Source organism: Bombina bombina, chromosome 1 (assembly GCF_027579735.1).
Source record: "Bombina bombina isolate aBomBom1 chromosome 1, aBomBom1.pri, whole genome shotgun sequence".
In the NCBI taxonomy this organism is placed as follows: domain Eukaryota; kingdom Metazoa; phylum Chordata; class Amphibia; order Anura; family Bombinatoridae; genus Bombina; species Bombina bombina.
The window spans coordinates 834,061,134-834,076,293 of record NC_069499.1 but is presented as its reverse complement, the minus strand read 5'-3'; the positions used below and the strand labels follow the sequence as shown (position 1 = coordinate 834,076,293).

Here is a 15,160-nt window from a genome sequence, read left to right as displayed (position 1 = left end):
CCAACTACTCTCAAATCCCTGCAGAGGTTTCTTGGCTTTGCCAATTACTATAGAAAGTTTATAAAGAACTTTGCTGACATCACCTCTCCACTCAATTCTCTTACTAAGAAAGGGCAAAATTGTAAGAACTGGTCCTCTTCGGCAGTACAGGCTTTTGAAACGCTAAAATCAGCATTTTCTTCTGCACCTCTTCTCAGTCATCCAATTCCTGATTTCCAGTTTATTTTGGAGGTTGACGCTTCCTCTATAGCAGCTGGAGCTGTTCTCTCCCAACGTGATCCGACTACCAGCAAGATACATCCTGTGGCATTCTTTTCAAAATAATTCAATCCTGCCGAGTTAAATTATGATGTGGGCAATAAGGAGCTTTTGGCTATAAAATTAGCTTTGGATGAATGGATACATTGGTTAGAGGGTACCAGTCAACCTTTTTTCATTCTGACAGATCACAAGAATCTTTTATACCTCCAAACAGCTACACGTCTCAATCCTCGTCAGGCTCGGTGGGCCTTGTTCTTCTCCAGGTTTAATTTTGTACTTTCCTATGTTCCTGGTTCAAAAAATTCCAAGGCAGATGCTTTATCTAGGCAGTTCCAATCTTCTGAACCTTCTCCATTGGATTCAGAACCTATACTACGTCCAGTCAAAGTTTTGGCTCAAGTATCCTCTTTTCCAGTACAGGCTTTACATGCTGCTCAAGTCCGGGTACCATCTTCTTGCAAACTACCTTCTGGTATCCTGTATGTACCCAAAGGATTATGTCTTAAGCTTGTACGTTGGGCTCATGACAACATTTCAGCAGGTCATCCGGGAATAACCAATACATTGTGGAAACTGAAGCAGCATGTTTGGTGGTCCACTATGAGGAGGGATGTTAAGGATTATATTGCTGCTTGTAGTTCTTGTGCTTCAAACAAACAATCTTCTCATCGACCGTTTGGTCTATTACACCCTCTTCCTATTCCTCATTACCCTTGGTCTCACTTATCCATGGACTTTGTTACAGATCTTCCTGTTTCGGCTGGAAATACAACCATTTGGGTAGTGGTGGATCGGTTCTCCAAGTCTGCTCACTTCATACCTCTTCCAGGCTTGCCTTCAGCTCAAAGACTTTCTGAACTCTTTGTTCTACATATATCTCGTTTACATGGTTTTCCCACTGACATAGTCTCAGATCGTGGAGTCCAATTTGTTTCCAAATTTTGGAGGTCTTTTTGTAAGCACTTCGGAATCAACATATCACTTTCTACTGCACACCATCCTCAATCCAATGGACAGACTGAGCGTGTAAATCAAGCCTTGGAATCTTTTCTAAGACATTATGTAGACCATCACCACTCCAACTGGTCTCAGTTATTGCCTTTGGCGGAATTAGCTCACAACTCACGTTATAACGCCTCATTACAGACTTCTCCCTTTAAGGCAGCTTATAGATTTGAACCTAGAACCTTTCCTATGATTACCAGTTCTACTGAAGTCCCTGCAGCAGATCGTATATAAATCTCAGTAATCACTGGCAAGTCATTCGTCAAAATCTACTCTCTTCTTCCTTAAGACATAAGAAATATGCTGATCGCAGAAGGTGCAAGGCTCCTTTACTTCGTACTGGAGACAGAGTATTTTTATCCACCAGATTCATACGTCTAAAACAACCTTGTACCAAGTTGGGTCCTAAGTACATTGGACCTTTTCGAATTGTTTCCAGAGTTTGTTCTTCTGCATACCGCCTGGCCTTACCCAAGACTCTCAAGATCCATCCAGTGTTTCATGTCTCCCTACTCAAGCCAGTCATCTACAATCGGTACTCTATCAAGAGTAAACCACCTCCTCCACTTTCCGTAGAGGGAACTTCTGAGTTTGAAGTCAGCCAGATTCTCAATTCCAAGCTACGGGGCAATCGGCTGTACTACCTGGTCCATTGGAAAGGTTATCCTATCTCTGAACGATCTTGGGAACCGGCCTCTCATGTTCATGCTCCAGCTCTTGTCAAGTCTTTTCACAAGAAATACCCTGCCAGGCCCGGTCGGGTCCCCCGGAGGGGTCCTTGAGGAGGGGGCACTGTCACGCTCAGCTGCTGGGAAGCTCTGCAGTCCTCTCTGTGTGCTTGATTGACAGGTGTCTGAGCCACCCCTTCCTGATGATGTCACAACCAGGCTTTTTATTCTTGGCTTCCTGTTTCTCCAGTGCCAGTTTGTTTGTTAACTTTTTGGCTTCTGATAGGATTTCGCTGAGGAATCTCTCTAACTGCTGCTTTTCTGTTGCCAATCTCTTCAAGGATTTACTATGCTGGATTAACCTTCAACCTCCTGATTACCTGTCTCCAAACAATGCAAGTACTGTTTGTTTTGTGAAACTTTCAAACTTCCTGTTTACCTGCTGCAAACCCTGCATATTCAGACTACTCTGTGTACTGCCAAACTATTCAAATACTGTTATTTCTGTGAAACCTTCAATCTGCATGTTTACCTGTTTCCAAACTCTGCAAATACAATTATTCAGTGTAAACCTTCAAACTGCTTGATATCCTGTTGCCAATCTCAACAAGTACTGATTAATCTGTGTTAACCTTCAAACTACCAGCTTACCTGTTGCTATCTCTGCAAGTTCTGACAACACAGTGTTAACCTTCAAACTACCTGATTACATGTTATTAATTCTGCAAGTTCTGACTACACAGTGTTTACCCTCAAACTGCCTGATTACCTGTTGCATACTCTGCAAAGACTGTCTACACAGTGTTAACTCTCACACTACCTGATTACCTGTTGCATACTCTGCAAAGACTGTCTACTCAGTGTTAACCCTCAAACTGCCTGATTACCTGTTGCATACTCTGCAAAGACTGTCTACACAGTGTTAACCTTCAGACTGGCTGATAACAAATGACCTACTCCTGCATTATTAACCGTTTCCTGTTTTACCCTTCTTCTGTCTGAGTATAAGTGGACTATCCCTGCTCTCCTGATACTGTGGAAGACATTTCCTGAAACCAGTTCCTTATTCAGAAGTCTATCTGGCTGATATCATGAATTACTTTGGCACAGGCTAACCCTGCTCCATATCGTGAGTACTTTGTTTTTGGAGGTTGTCGTGGGGTCATGTCCTGGATTAAACTCAAGGGCAAGTGCAAGGGTGTTGTTTAAGTTCGCCCTAGCATTTGGGTCTTCTTCTGGACATTTCCTAACCTGACAAGTATGTTGTTGGTCATTTGAAACTTCATCAACTAAAGAAGTTTGAAAAAGACCTAAAAATTTTATTAGAAGGCGCGATGTCAGACAAAACCTTTAACATAGAATCAGAAAAATATTCTTATAAATATTTAAGTATATCTTATACATAAGATGTAAAAAGAATAGCAATATATGAAGCATAAATACTAATAGATTCTGCATGTAAAAGCTTATCATGATAACTTATTACAAACCATAGCTAAAGATAAACATTCGTAATATTAAAATAAATGAACTAAGCTTTGGTAGGACTGATATCAGTCAACAGGAATCCGTTAGCATGTTTTGATTCAGGAACAGAATACGAGATATCTTGCAATATGTAATAGAAAAATGCAAAATAAATAATCCTCTAGCAACCAGAAGCAGCAAAAAATATGAGACTAAAATAATGTAACCCACATTATTGGGGCCAAATACAACGCCCATATCTTTTGGCGCCAAAAATGACGTCACATCTTCTGACGCCAAAACCGACGCCCACATTTTTTGGCGCAAAAAAACATCTGAATACACATGCATCAAAAATGACTTAACTACGAACAACTTCCGGCGTCAACTACGGCATTATTCATATGCATTATCCCAAATAATGAAACTGACAGTCTGAATGAAGGAATACTGATTATCCTGAATCATGGCAAATATAAGTTTAAAGACATATATTTAGAACTTTACATATAAAGTGCCCAACCATAGCTTAGAGTGTCACAAAAAATAAGACTTACTTACCCCAGGACACTCATCTACATATAGTAGATAGCCAAACCAGTACTGAAACGAGAATCAGTAGAGGTAATGGTATATAAGAGTATATCGTCGATCTGAAAAGGGGGGTAGGAGAAGAAATCTCTACGACCGATAACAGAGAACCTATGAAATAGATCCCGTAGAGGAAGACCATGGTATTCAAATAGGCAATACTCTCTTCACATCCCTCTGACATTCACTGCACTCTGAGAGGAAAACCGGGCTTCAACCTGCTGCGAAGCGCATATCAACGTAGAATCTAGCACAAACTTACTTCACCACCTCCATGGGAGGCAAAGTTTGTAAAACTGAATTGTGGGTGTGGTGAGGGGTGTATTTATAGGCATTTTAAGGTTTGGGAAACTTTGCCCCTCCTGGTAGGAATGTATATCCCATACGTCACTAGCTCATGGACTCTTGCTAATTACATGAAAGAAAAACGACGCCCACAATTTTGGCGCAAAAAAACGTCTGAACACATATACGTCAAAAAATGACGCAACCACGAACAAACTTCCGGCGTCAATTAGGGCGCCGGAAATGACAACATTTTTGCGCCAAAAAGTACGCGCCAAGAATGACGCAATAAATTGAAGCATTTTCAGCCCCCGCGAGCCTAACAGCCCACAGGGAAAAAAAGTCAATTGAAAATTTTTAAAAGGTAAGAAAAAAATATTTATTCATATGCATTATCCCAAATAATGAAACTGGCTGTCTGAAAGAAGGAATACTGATTATCCTGAATCATGGCAAATATAAGTTTAAAGACATATATTTAGAACTTTACATATAAAGTGCCTAACCATAGCTTAGAGTGTCATAATAAAATAAGACTTACTTACCCTAAGACACTCATCTACAAATAGTAGATAGCCAAACCAGTACTGAAACGAGAATCAGTAGAGGTAATGGTATATAAGAGTATATCGTCGATCTGAAAAGGGAGGTAGGAGAAGAAATCTCTACGACTGATAACAGAGAACCTATGAAATAGATCCCCTAGAGGAAGACCATTGTATTCAAATAGGCAATACTCTCTTCACATCCCTCTGACATTCACTGCACTCTGAGAGGAAAACCGGGCTCCAGCCTGCTGCGAAGCGCATATCAACGTAGAATCTAGCACAAACTTACTTCACCACCTCCATGGGAGGCAAAGTTTGTAAAACTGAATTGTGGGTTTGGTGAGGGGTGTATTTATAGGCATTTTAAGGTTTGGGAAACTTTGCCCCTCCTGGTAGGAATGTATATCCCATACGTCACTAGCTCATGGACTCTTGCTAATTACATGAAAGAAACAGGCTTTATTCTAGATAATGCCTGAACAAAACTAAAAGAAAATAAAGAAAAGAGAGGGCAACAATCTGATTTCTAACCACAAATGTAGTGAGCTACTGATGGGAAAGAAGCAGGATTCCAGGACAGATACCTTCTGGAGTATATTCTGCATGAATCCACCAACACCACATTAGGACAGAATCTTAAAGTGAAAGTTAATTTTATGCCTACACATTAATGCCATACATTAATCTTCTAAACACTAATGCAGTCACTAACTTTTTTTTTGCCAAATCCTTGTTATTTTTTTATATAATCGTATGTTTTATTACATACCGTTTTTTCACATCCTCCGCCCACCCGCTCATTTCCTGCTTTTTCTGTTTCACACATAACAGCGGTCCCACCCACTCTTACATGTTCATCCGTGCGCATTCCAGTGAATCCTCTCTTATAGCGCATGCCTTATCATACAATCTCTGCTGTGATACATATTAAACCAATGAATCACTCAATTAATTGTTTTGTTTGATAGCAGTGATTGTATTAGCTGTTCCTGTGCTGTCATCTATTCATTCAGATGCCGGAACGTCAATCCAAAATTTTCGATCATGAAGAGAATGCGCATGCGTGTCTCATGAACGTGCTTCTATAGAGGCAGAAAATTCCGTGAGGCACGCAATGTGTATTTTCAATTGTGGGTGTATACCGAGTCTGTTGAGAAGCCAGTGGGGGACCAATGAAAAGATTTATCAAGATATTCCTCATTTTAAAATAATATTTTTTTTATACCCAGGCAGAGTGACAGCGTGATAACATAGCGGTTTAAAAGGTATGTTTCTAAGTTTACTAGTAAAGATGACAAAAATTGATGAATTAAACTCAAACTAATTTTTGATGTTCTTTGAGATGCAGCATAGGGGTGCATGATAGTTAACTTTTCCTTTAATGTCTTCTAGAAAAGACACCCGCTAAGCTGGATATGGGCTTAGTTAAAAGACAATAAATAAAAAAAAGCCTGCACAAAAATAACAACCTGATAAGGGACAATTAAGATCCCCTAAACACTACTTCCAAATGAAACAGAAAGATGACAACAAACAATGAAGTCTAAGAATGCCAACCAGAGCAAGCAAAGGTAATCCTAGTCAATAGGGATGTGCAGGTATAGATCATAATACAAAATGCTTCCACTTTGAGACCAAGTACCCTTATAATGCAGTCTAAAATTCTTAATACAAAAAAATAAATAAAAGACCCTTATTTCTTGGAATAAAGATCAAGTTCTGCCCTGAGGCAAAAACAGGACAACCAAAACAATGTCCTTCAGTCTTAGACACAAAAGATAAAAGCAGCCACCTTAACAGGAGTCTCCTTTTAAAACAAGCCACCAAAGCTGGATTAAAATTTACAACCTTCAGCTTCCACGCTTAAATAAAAACTCCCAATGTATTGAAAGACAAAGGAATAAATACGGAATTAAAGCAAAAATGTATATCAAGGGGGCGGAGCAATCAACCAAGCATGGAGGAGGTGTTACAAAGAGCTCCAGAAGAAATGTATTTAATATAACGACTAATTGGAGCTAAACTTCTGCAGCTTTCTCTAAGAATAACCCTGTGAAAGTAGGATCACCCCTACAATGTTAGTAGACCTCCACACTTCGTTTTCATGCCAGTTTATACCCCTGACTCCCATCGCAGACTAGGAAATGCCCAGGCTTCTGAGGCCTACTGCAGTTATGACTTCTGATATGGAGGAAGCCTCGTCAACCATATATGAGGCTCTGCAGGAGCTCGTTTTGCAAATGTCAGCTAGATATAATGACATTTCCGCTTGTTTAAGGACTGCTATGGCACAACCGTTGTTTCCAATACAAGACAGACTGGACAATGCAAACCTTCTGACCTGTAAAGAACAACCTATTCTATGTGAGGTACAGACAATAGAGACTAAGGTAGATTTTATTGCTGATATACCCGGTGTTCCTGTGTGTCCTACCTTACTTTACAATGAACCTGAACTGGAGGATATGGCCGGCACTGTGGAACTGAAGGCTAGGCTATTAATCACGCAGAGGGAGCCCCTCATAGAAATCCGTCAGCTGAACGCCTTCCCTATTCCAAGAAATTTGAAGGAGCCTGTCCCGCCAGTTTGCAGTGCTGCATTCAGTACCATAGATCATATGGCTGCGAGAGTAATCTCCGAAGAGTCCTCACATAGCAATGAGGCCCCGAGGAGCTACAACTGCTACATTGGCTCTGAAATATCTGCTCCGAGAAGCCGGGGTATGTCTGGATACCTGTCCCAGAATAGGGGTAGACTGGGGATGTGTTTCTCCACACCAACATTGAATACTCAGGGAGCGGGGGCATCTAGGTCCTGCGAGTTGCTTCCCTCATGTCGCATCTGCATGTTGTGGGGCCCTTTCGATCCGGGAGGACGCACTGATTGTTTGCTACTTGGTCTGCATGGTACGACTGAGGGACTTTGGTGTAGTTAGACCGCTTATCACATTTCAGTCAGTTCTGAAGTGCTGATGTGGAACTCTGTATCGAGCTGCCCACAGACTATCTACATTTGGTCCCAAATAGTGACAATTCATATGTGCTGACAGAGAGATTACACAGGTTACTTGATATAAGCATTCTTAGTCCCACTGCTATATAATCCAACTTTAGTGTCTCATTAATTGTTTGGAGGGATTTCAATACTACACCTTACTAGCAATGATATCATTTGTTGGAGATATCTCTATACCCAAATGCAACTATTTGAGCTAGCTATAGTACTAAATTGTCTATACTCTAATAATATTGCTGTGCTTTCATATGATTTTACCCTTGACCTCATTATTTTGCAACTTGAAAATGCTTTAGGACTTTATGGTTGTGAATGAAACTACATGATTGTGCTCAAGGGTCACTGTGTGCAGTTTTACACTGTAGGTTGTATTACATCCTATAGTATACTGTATCTTTACTCTAGAGAGAATAGTATGTTGGTTCCAACCATAGCCAGGCATTAATAGTTATAAACCTCTAAATGTGTAGACGCTTCAGCAGTATCATTAGTATGCTAAATTTATTTATGTACATATATAGTTTAGAGGATAACCGTGCACACGGCATCAGCTAAACTTATGTGCAATGACTATGTATTATTTATGTCCTGCCGGTTCATATGTACCTATTCTAACCGGCGACTATAATCTTCTCAAAATGTATTTATATTTTTGCATAGTTCTTCCACTGTGCTCTGTATATATTTACTAGATAGCTAGAACTATGTAATGATCTCTGACCTCAAAGGCTTATATAGAGACTTTATAGAATTTCCCCAATTAGCAATTGCAGCTAGGTGACAGACACCTGATATCGTTTGGCTTCCATAAAATACTTTCTCCAGCTATCTGAAATACATTAGCTAAATACTTTTCACTATCTACTATTTCCCACACAATATGGATATAATAACATTATTAGGGGGACAATTAGGGACAGAACTAATCCCAAATCTGCAATCTATCCCACAAGATGTAATTGTATTCTGACAGCCTTGGGTTCTTTTTGCTCTCTAGTGATGTACCCGTTTTTATTGAAATATTAGGTTACTACAGATTTACTGGACTAACTGAAATGTATTATCATTTGCCCCAACTTTAAGGGAATATATTCCCCATTATTTTACTATTGTTTTTCCTAGCTGTCTGGGGATTAATATATTATATAGTTTAGGGTACATCTGCTCACATGGCATTAGCTAAACCAAGGTATTTTACATTGTCATCAGCAAGAAAAAGATTTGGATGGAGCACCAACGTTTAAAATGTCAAAATTCTTTATTAAATATCCTTAAAACAAAAAAGGAATAAAAAGGATAACAGGATGCTATGTCCTAACAAGAGTCAGCTCATACAGCTGACATGTTTCGGCTAGATGCCGTTCTCAAAGCTGCTAACCTGTGTGGGTTTAGTCCCACCCTTAAAAACACAGTACATGACTGTGATTGGACAATGATATTGAGCACTGATTAACACATTCAGTGCACATTAACCCTTTAATGAAATCTATTTGCATATCAATAGAGTGTAATGTGGATCTGTATCATAATAAGAACTTGGAACTCATATGTTCCTCAACACTCCCTATAATGTACGATAGCTATCTAACTTAATGGACACCCAGTTATGCTGACTCAATTACCTGCAGCTATAATCCATTACCTATGATAAAAAACTATTAAGTTGGAAGCTAGTTTATTCTGCTCACTCGTCAAATGTTTTACATTGTCACCCACAGCACCCACCCACATGTTTTACATTGTCACCCACAGCAACTTAGGCATGCCCTAAAGCAATAGTTATTTCTTAAAATCGCATATCAAGATATACCTGGGCGTCCTAATTATTCATAACCAGCATTCATTAAAGAGCCAGTCCTGAGAGGACTGGATTTATGCACACAAGATTATAGCCGTCCATTATGTCAGGTGTATATATTTTTCATCTGTGTGGAGACAGTCAAGTTTTACTGTAAACCATATCTATTACTTTTAGTCCTCTCTAAGAGTATATGGTTCAACTGTTATGTGTTTTTATTGTTTGGAAAGGACTATATGATTTGCCCTTGCAGCTACAATTCTTTAGGATTAGCTAAGGTTAGGGCTTATAGTTTATTTAAAATATCTGAAACATCTTGGCTAACCATTTACTACCATGTATTAAACGCCTAGGGTGACTTATGTACTAACTGTGTATTACTTGATCCCTTTCGTTACATATGCTCTTCATCTGATGTTGATATCATATATTTTCAGGATTTACCTTTGCTGTTAATGTCATGAGCAGCTCCGTACCTTGAGATGTTATCATTAGCTAAGCAACCTTATATTTATAGGTATCCAATATGTGCGCTTATTTGCTAGTTTCATAAGTACTTTTAGTATCTCACTTGAGCCTGTTAATTAGCTCATATATATATTCAAAAGTTTGTTGTTTGTTTGGTCTGATATGTGGTTTGGAGTTTTGAATATTTTACAGGCAAGCACTGTCACTATATAGAAGAATACTGCTAGTCCTTGATATTTGCAGAGGGACCTCAACGCTTATACCCTTAGTTTCTATACTCAAATGTTTGGAAGCCCAAGAGAATCTACCAGCCTGACAATCTAACTGGCTCCGCCCCCCTCTCCCCCCTTTTAAACTCACTTTGAGCGGCTCTCGCCCGCTGATTTCCCCCTCCCCAAAACCTATAAAGCCAACCCCCGCCTCGCCTCAATATTTTTCAAATCAACATACTAATATATGTTTTCCTAGTGCAATCATTTTTAATCTTCATATTATGTAAAAATACAAAACTGAAGTCTCAGCCTAGATATTCCAAATTCCTTGCTTACACTTTCAATAAAGGGGCTTGAAGGGTCCCTTCTATTTACTTTTATTGTCTAGTCAACCCCATTGCTCTTTCATATCTCTAGCCAATCTAAGCTTCATTACTCTGATAATAATTGTCATCATACACTACATTTTAAACTCATAAATATATATCAAGTTGACATAATTTGTACTAGTTGACTTGGCAATACTCTTGTAATAGCACTGTATACCGTTTACTTGTCATTGTTTTTTGGATATATCTCCTTTGTTACATTTGTTTTTGACTTCAATAAAAATTAATTTACAAAAACAATGTATATCAAGTTTCATATAACAAGAAACAGCAAAGACAAAACACTTGCATATACTATACAATATGTACAAATTCAGCATGAAATTTGGAGCGACTGTTTAGACAAGCACTACGTAAATAGATATACCACAGATACTGATAAAAATCTGATTAAAAAAAAAACAGAGACTGTATTTACTAAAATACTTACAAAGTGAAAAACACTTAGTATATAGCAATTGAATAATATATATAGTAAAAAAAAAAATCAGCATCTACGGAGAGATTTCCCTTAAAGGAACTCCTTGCTACACTGAAAACTGTAAAATTCCTGCAAAACTATGTTAAGGAATTTAAACATGCAGATTAAAATGTATAAACCAACATAGGTATGGAAAATATTGTATAAATTAAAGGGAGAAGTGCTCAACCTGGGAACGAACAATAGCATAATAGCTTGTTCTATGGCTAGTTACCACCCTAGAAGCAGCCTCTTTTTGCTCAACATGTGCCTTTCACAGAGAAGAACTTTCCTGTAGCATATCAGTCTGATCCTGACTTAACAGTGCAGTCCAGCCCCGAAATACCAGGCAATCCCACTCTGAAAGAGAGAAACGGCAAAACCCCAGACGTACGTTTCGGCCTATTGTGGGCCTCATCAGTGAGGTGCAGCCATATCCCTCTAGGCACACTGAGCAACGGGTCCACGTCTGGATTCCCGCATCACACTTAGGGAGACTTCCCCAAGTGTCATAATTTGCATAAATAAGAGAGAAGCGCTCAACCTGGGAACGAACAATAGCATAATAACTTGTTCTATGGGTAGTTACCACCCTAGAAGCAGCCTCTTTTTGCTCACTATGTGCCTTTCACAGAGAAGAAATTTCCTGTAGCATATCAGTCTGATCCTGACTTAACAGTGCAGTCCAGCCCCGAAATACCAGGGAATCCCTCTCTGAACGAGAGAAACGGCAAAACCCCAGACGTACGTTTCGGCCTATTGTGGGCCTCGTCAGTGAGGTGCAGCCATATCCCTCTAGGCACACTGAGGTTGAGCGCTTCTCTCTTTTTATTTATGCAAATTATGACACTCGGGGAAGTCTCCCTAAGTGTGATGCGGCAATCCAGACGTGGACCCGTAGCTCAGTGTGCCTAGAGGGATATGGCTGCACCTCACTGACGAGGCCCACAATAGGCCAAAACGTACGTCTGGGGTTTTGCCGTTTCTCTCGTTTAGAGAGGGATTGCCTGGTATTTCAGGGCTGGACTGCACTGTTAAAGGGACACTGTACCCAAAAATTAAATTTCTTGATTCAGATTGAGCATGAAATTTTATGCAAATTTCGAATTTACTCTTATTATCAAATTTTCTTCATTCTCTTGGTATCTTTATTTGAAATGCAAAAATGTAAGTTTAGATGCCGGCCCATTTTTGGTGAACAACCTGTGTTGTCCTTGCTGATTGGTGGATAAATTCATCCACCAATAAAAAGTGCTGTCCAGAGTACTGAAACCAAAAAAAGCTTAGATGCCTTCTTTTTCAAAAAATGATAGCAAGAGAATGAAGAAAAATTGATAATAGGAGTAAATTAGAAAGTTGATTAAAATTGCATGCTCTTTCTGAATTACAAATGAACAAATTTGGGATCAGTGTCCATTTAAATCAGGATCAGACTGATATGCTACAGGAAAGTTCTTCTCTGTGAAAGGCACATATTGAGCAAAAAGAGGCTGCTTCTAGGGTGGAAACTAGCCATAGAACAAGCTATTATGCTATTGTTCGTTCTCAGGATGAGCGCTTCTATCTTTTTATTCATGCAAATTATGACATTTGGAGAAGTCTCCCTAAGTGTGATGCGGAAATCCAGACGTGGACCCGTTGCTCAGTGTGCCTAGAGGGATATGGCTGCACCTCACTGATGAGGCCCACAATAGGCAGAAACGTACGTCTGGGGTTTTGCTGTTTCTCTCTTTCAGAGAGGGATTGCCTGGTATTTCGGGGCTGGACTGTACTGTGAAGTCAGGATCAGACTGATATGCTACAGGAAAGTTATTCTCTGTGAAAGGCACATATTGAGCAAAAAGAGGCTGCTTCTAGGGTGGTAACTAGCCATAGAACAAGCTATTATGCTATTGTTCGTTCCCAGGTTGAGCTCTTCTCTCTTTTTATTTATGGAAAATATTGTGCACACTAAATAATGGAATAGTACATAGAATATCTACGTTACAAAGACACAAAGGTGTGTATATATATATATATATATATATATACCAAAAATTCGAAGAAATGCACTCTTTGTTTTTTGTGAGAAAAGTATAAACTTTTACTATAAATGAACGTTTTCGGGGTTGCCCCCGTCCTCAGACTTACATACCAAATAAAAGAACAGACAATTTAAAAGTGTTACCTGACCGTGTAGCATCCCCTGTGCGCAACTGCGCATGTGCAAGAGTCCGTACGGTATGTTTACATTTAAAGTGCACCCTGGATGTTGACTGGAAATAGTGAGTGCGGAATCCATCTGGAACTTATATATATATATATATATATATATATATATATATATATATATATATATATATATATATATAAAACAATTTATGTAAGAACTTACCTGATAAATTAATTTCTTTCATATTAGCAAGAGTCCATGAGCTAGTGACGTATGGGATATACATTCCTACCAGGAGGGGCAAAGTTTCCCAAACCTTAAAATGCCTATAAATACACCCCTCACCACACCCACAATTCAGTTTAACGAATAGCCAAGAAGTGGGGTGATAAGAAAACAGTGAAAGCATCACAAATAAGGAATTTGAAGTCAGAATTATTGAATATCTCCCTTAGACCAGACACATTTACAAAACTGTCGTAGGTATGCCCTCTGAAGCTCCAGACTGACTCTTTAAAATATCTAGGTATATATTTATCCCCAGACCAGAAGAAACTTTTTAAAAAGAACTGAGACTCTATTACATTCAGTACAGAAAGATCTACATAATTGGTCAGGAAAACCTATATCCTGGTGGGGAAGGGTGCAATGTGTTAAAATGACAACATTACCGAGAATTTTATATGTCTTACAAGCCTTACCTATAGCTCTACCTAATTGGTTTATCACACAGATGCAGAGACAGATAAATAAATTTATTTGGGGTACACGCAAACCCAGAGTAAATAAAATTACGATGCACAGACCCACAATAAACAGAGGACTTGTCCTCCCAGATATCAAAATCAATCTAGATGCTATAATTTTACAGAGAGTTTTGGACTGGCACAACACATCAGATCACAAAGCCTGTATAGCAATAGACGCCCACCTGTTAAGAGTCCCTTCTGTAGGGGCCCTTTGCTGGGTACCCAAAACATTGAGACCCCCACAATGTATGACACTACCAATACATAGACATTTTTTCCAAGAATGGGATATAATAGTAAAGAAGAATAGTGATATATCTGGTCCTAGATCTCCACTTTTTCCGATCCCAATAAACGCTGAACTTACAGGAGGACTAGACAGAAACTACCAAAGATTAGTAGAATGGGGTCATTTGATACCTCTGAGGGATTACTTACATGAAGGTAAACTCCTGGATAGAGAGGGAATAAAAGAAGTAGCCGGTGGAGTGTATCACCCCTGGTTAAAATACATGCAACTCGAACACTTTATTAACACTTCGCCATATAAGACCGACCTATTGAGACAAATGACCCCTTTTGAAAAAACTTGCTCTATCAATACCCCGATCCCACATTCCCTCTCAAAGATGCGGGCATTGCTTCAAAATCACATGGAGAGGGAACTTCCCACATACACCACCAAATGGCATAGAGAACTAGGAGAGACATTGAGTAAGGATACATGGAGGCTGATATTCCGACACACTAAGAAGGCATCAACATCACCCAAAATACTTGAACTCAATTTTAAAGTGCTAACACGCTGGTATTTAACACTGGCAAAACTACATTCTATATATCCATCCTCTGGGGACCGATGCTGGAGGGGTTGTAAAATAAGGGGTAGCTATGTACATATGTGGTGGGAATGCGGGACACTAACTCAGCTATGGAGTTTTATGGAAAATCACTATAGAAAGGGGTTGATCCCAGGCCTTACCTTGACACCTTATATAGTACTACTCAATCAATTACCAAAAATTCCATGTAAACTCCGGAGACAGCTGCTACAAATGGGAATAAATAGCGCAAAAGCTTTGATAGCGTTA

The 15,160-nt window shown here is 39.3% G+C and overlaps 1 protein-coding gene across 1 annotated transcript in view; it reads right to left on the bottom strand.

The window, feature by feature from the left end:
* The window catches only part of LOC128661248 (uncharacterized), a 223,109-nt gene extending 217,389 nt beyond the window's left edge, over positions 1-5,720 (bottom strand). The window contains exon 1 of the mRNA XM_053715528.1: positions 5,595-5,720. Within this exon, the coding sequence (XP_053571503.1) occupies positions 5,595-5,720 (126 nt within the window). The remainder of the gene's footprint in view (positions 1-5,594) is intronic.
* Positions 5,721-15,160: the final 9,440 nt, after the last annotated feature.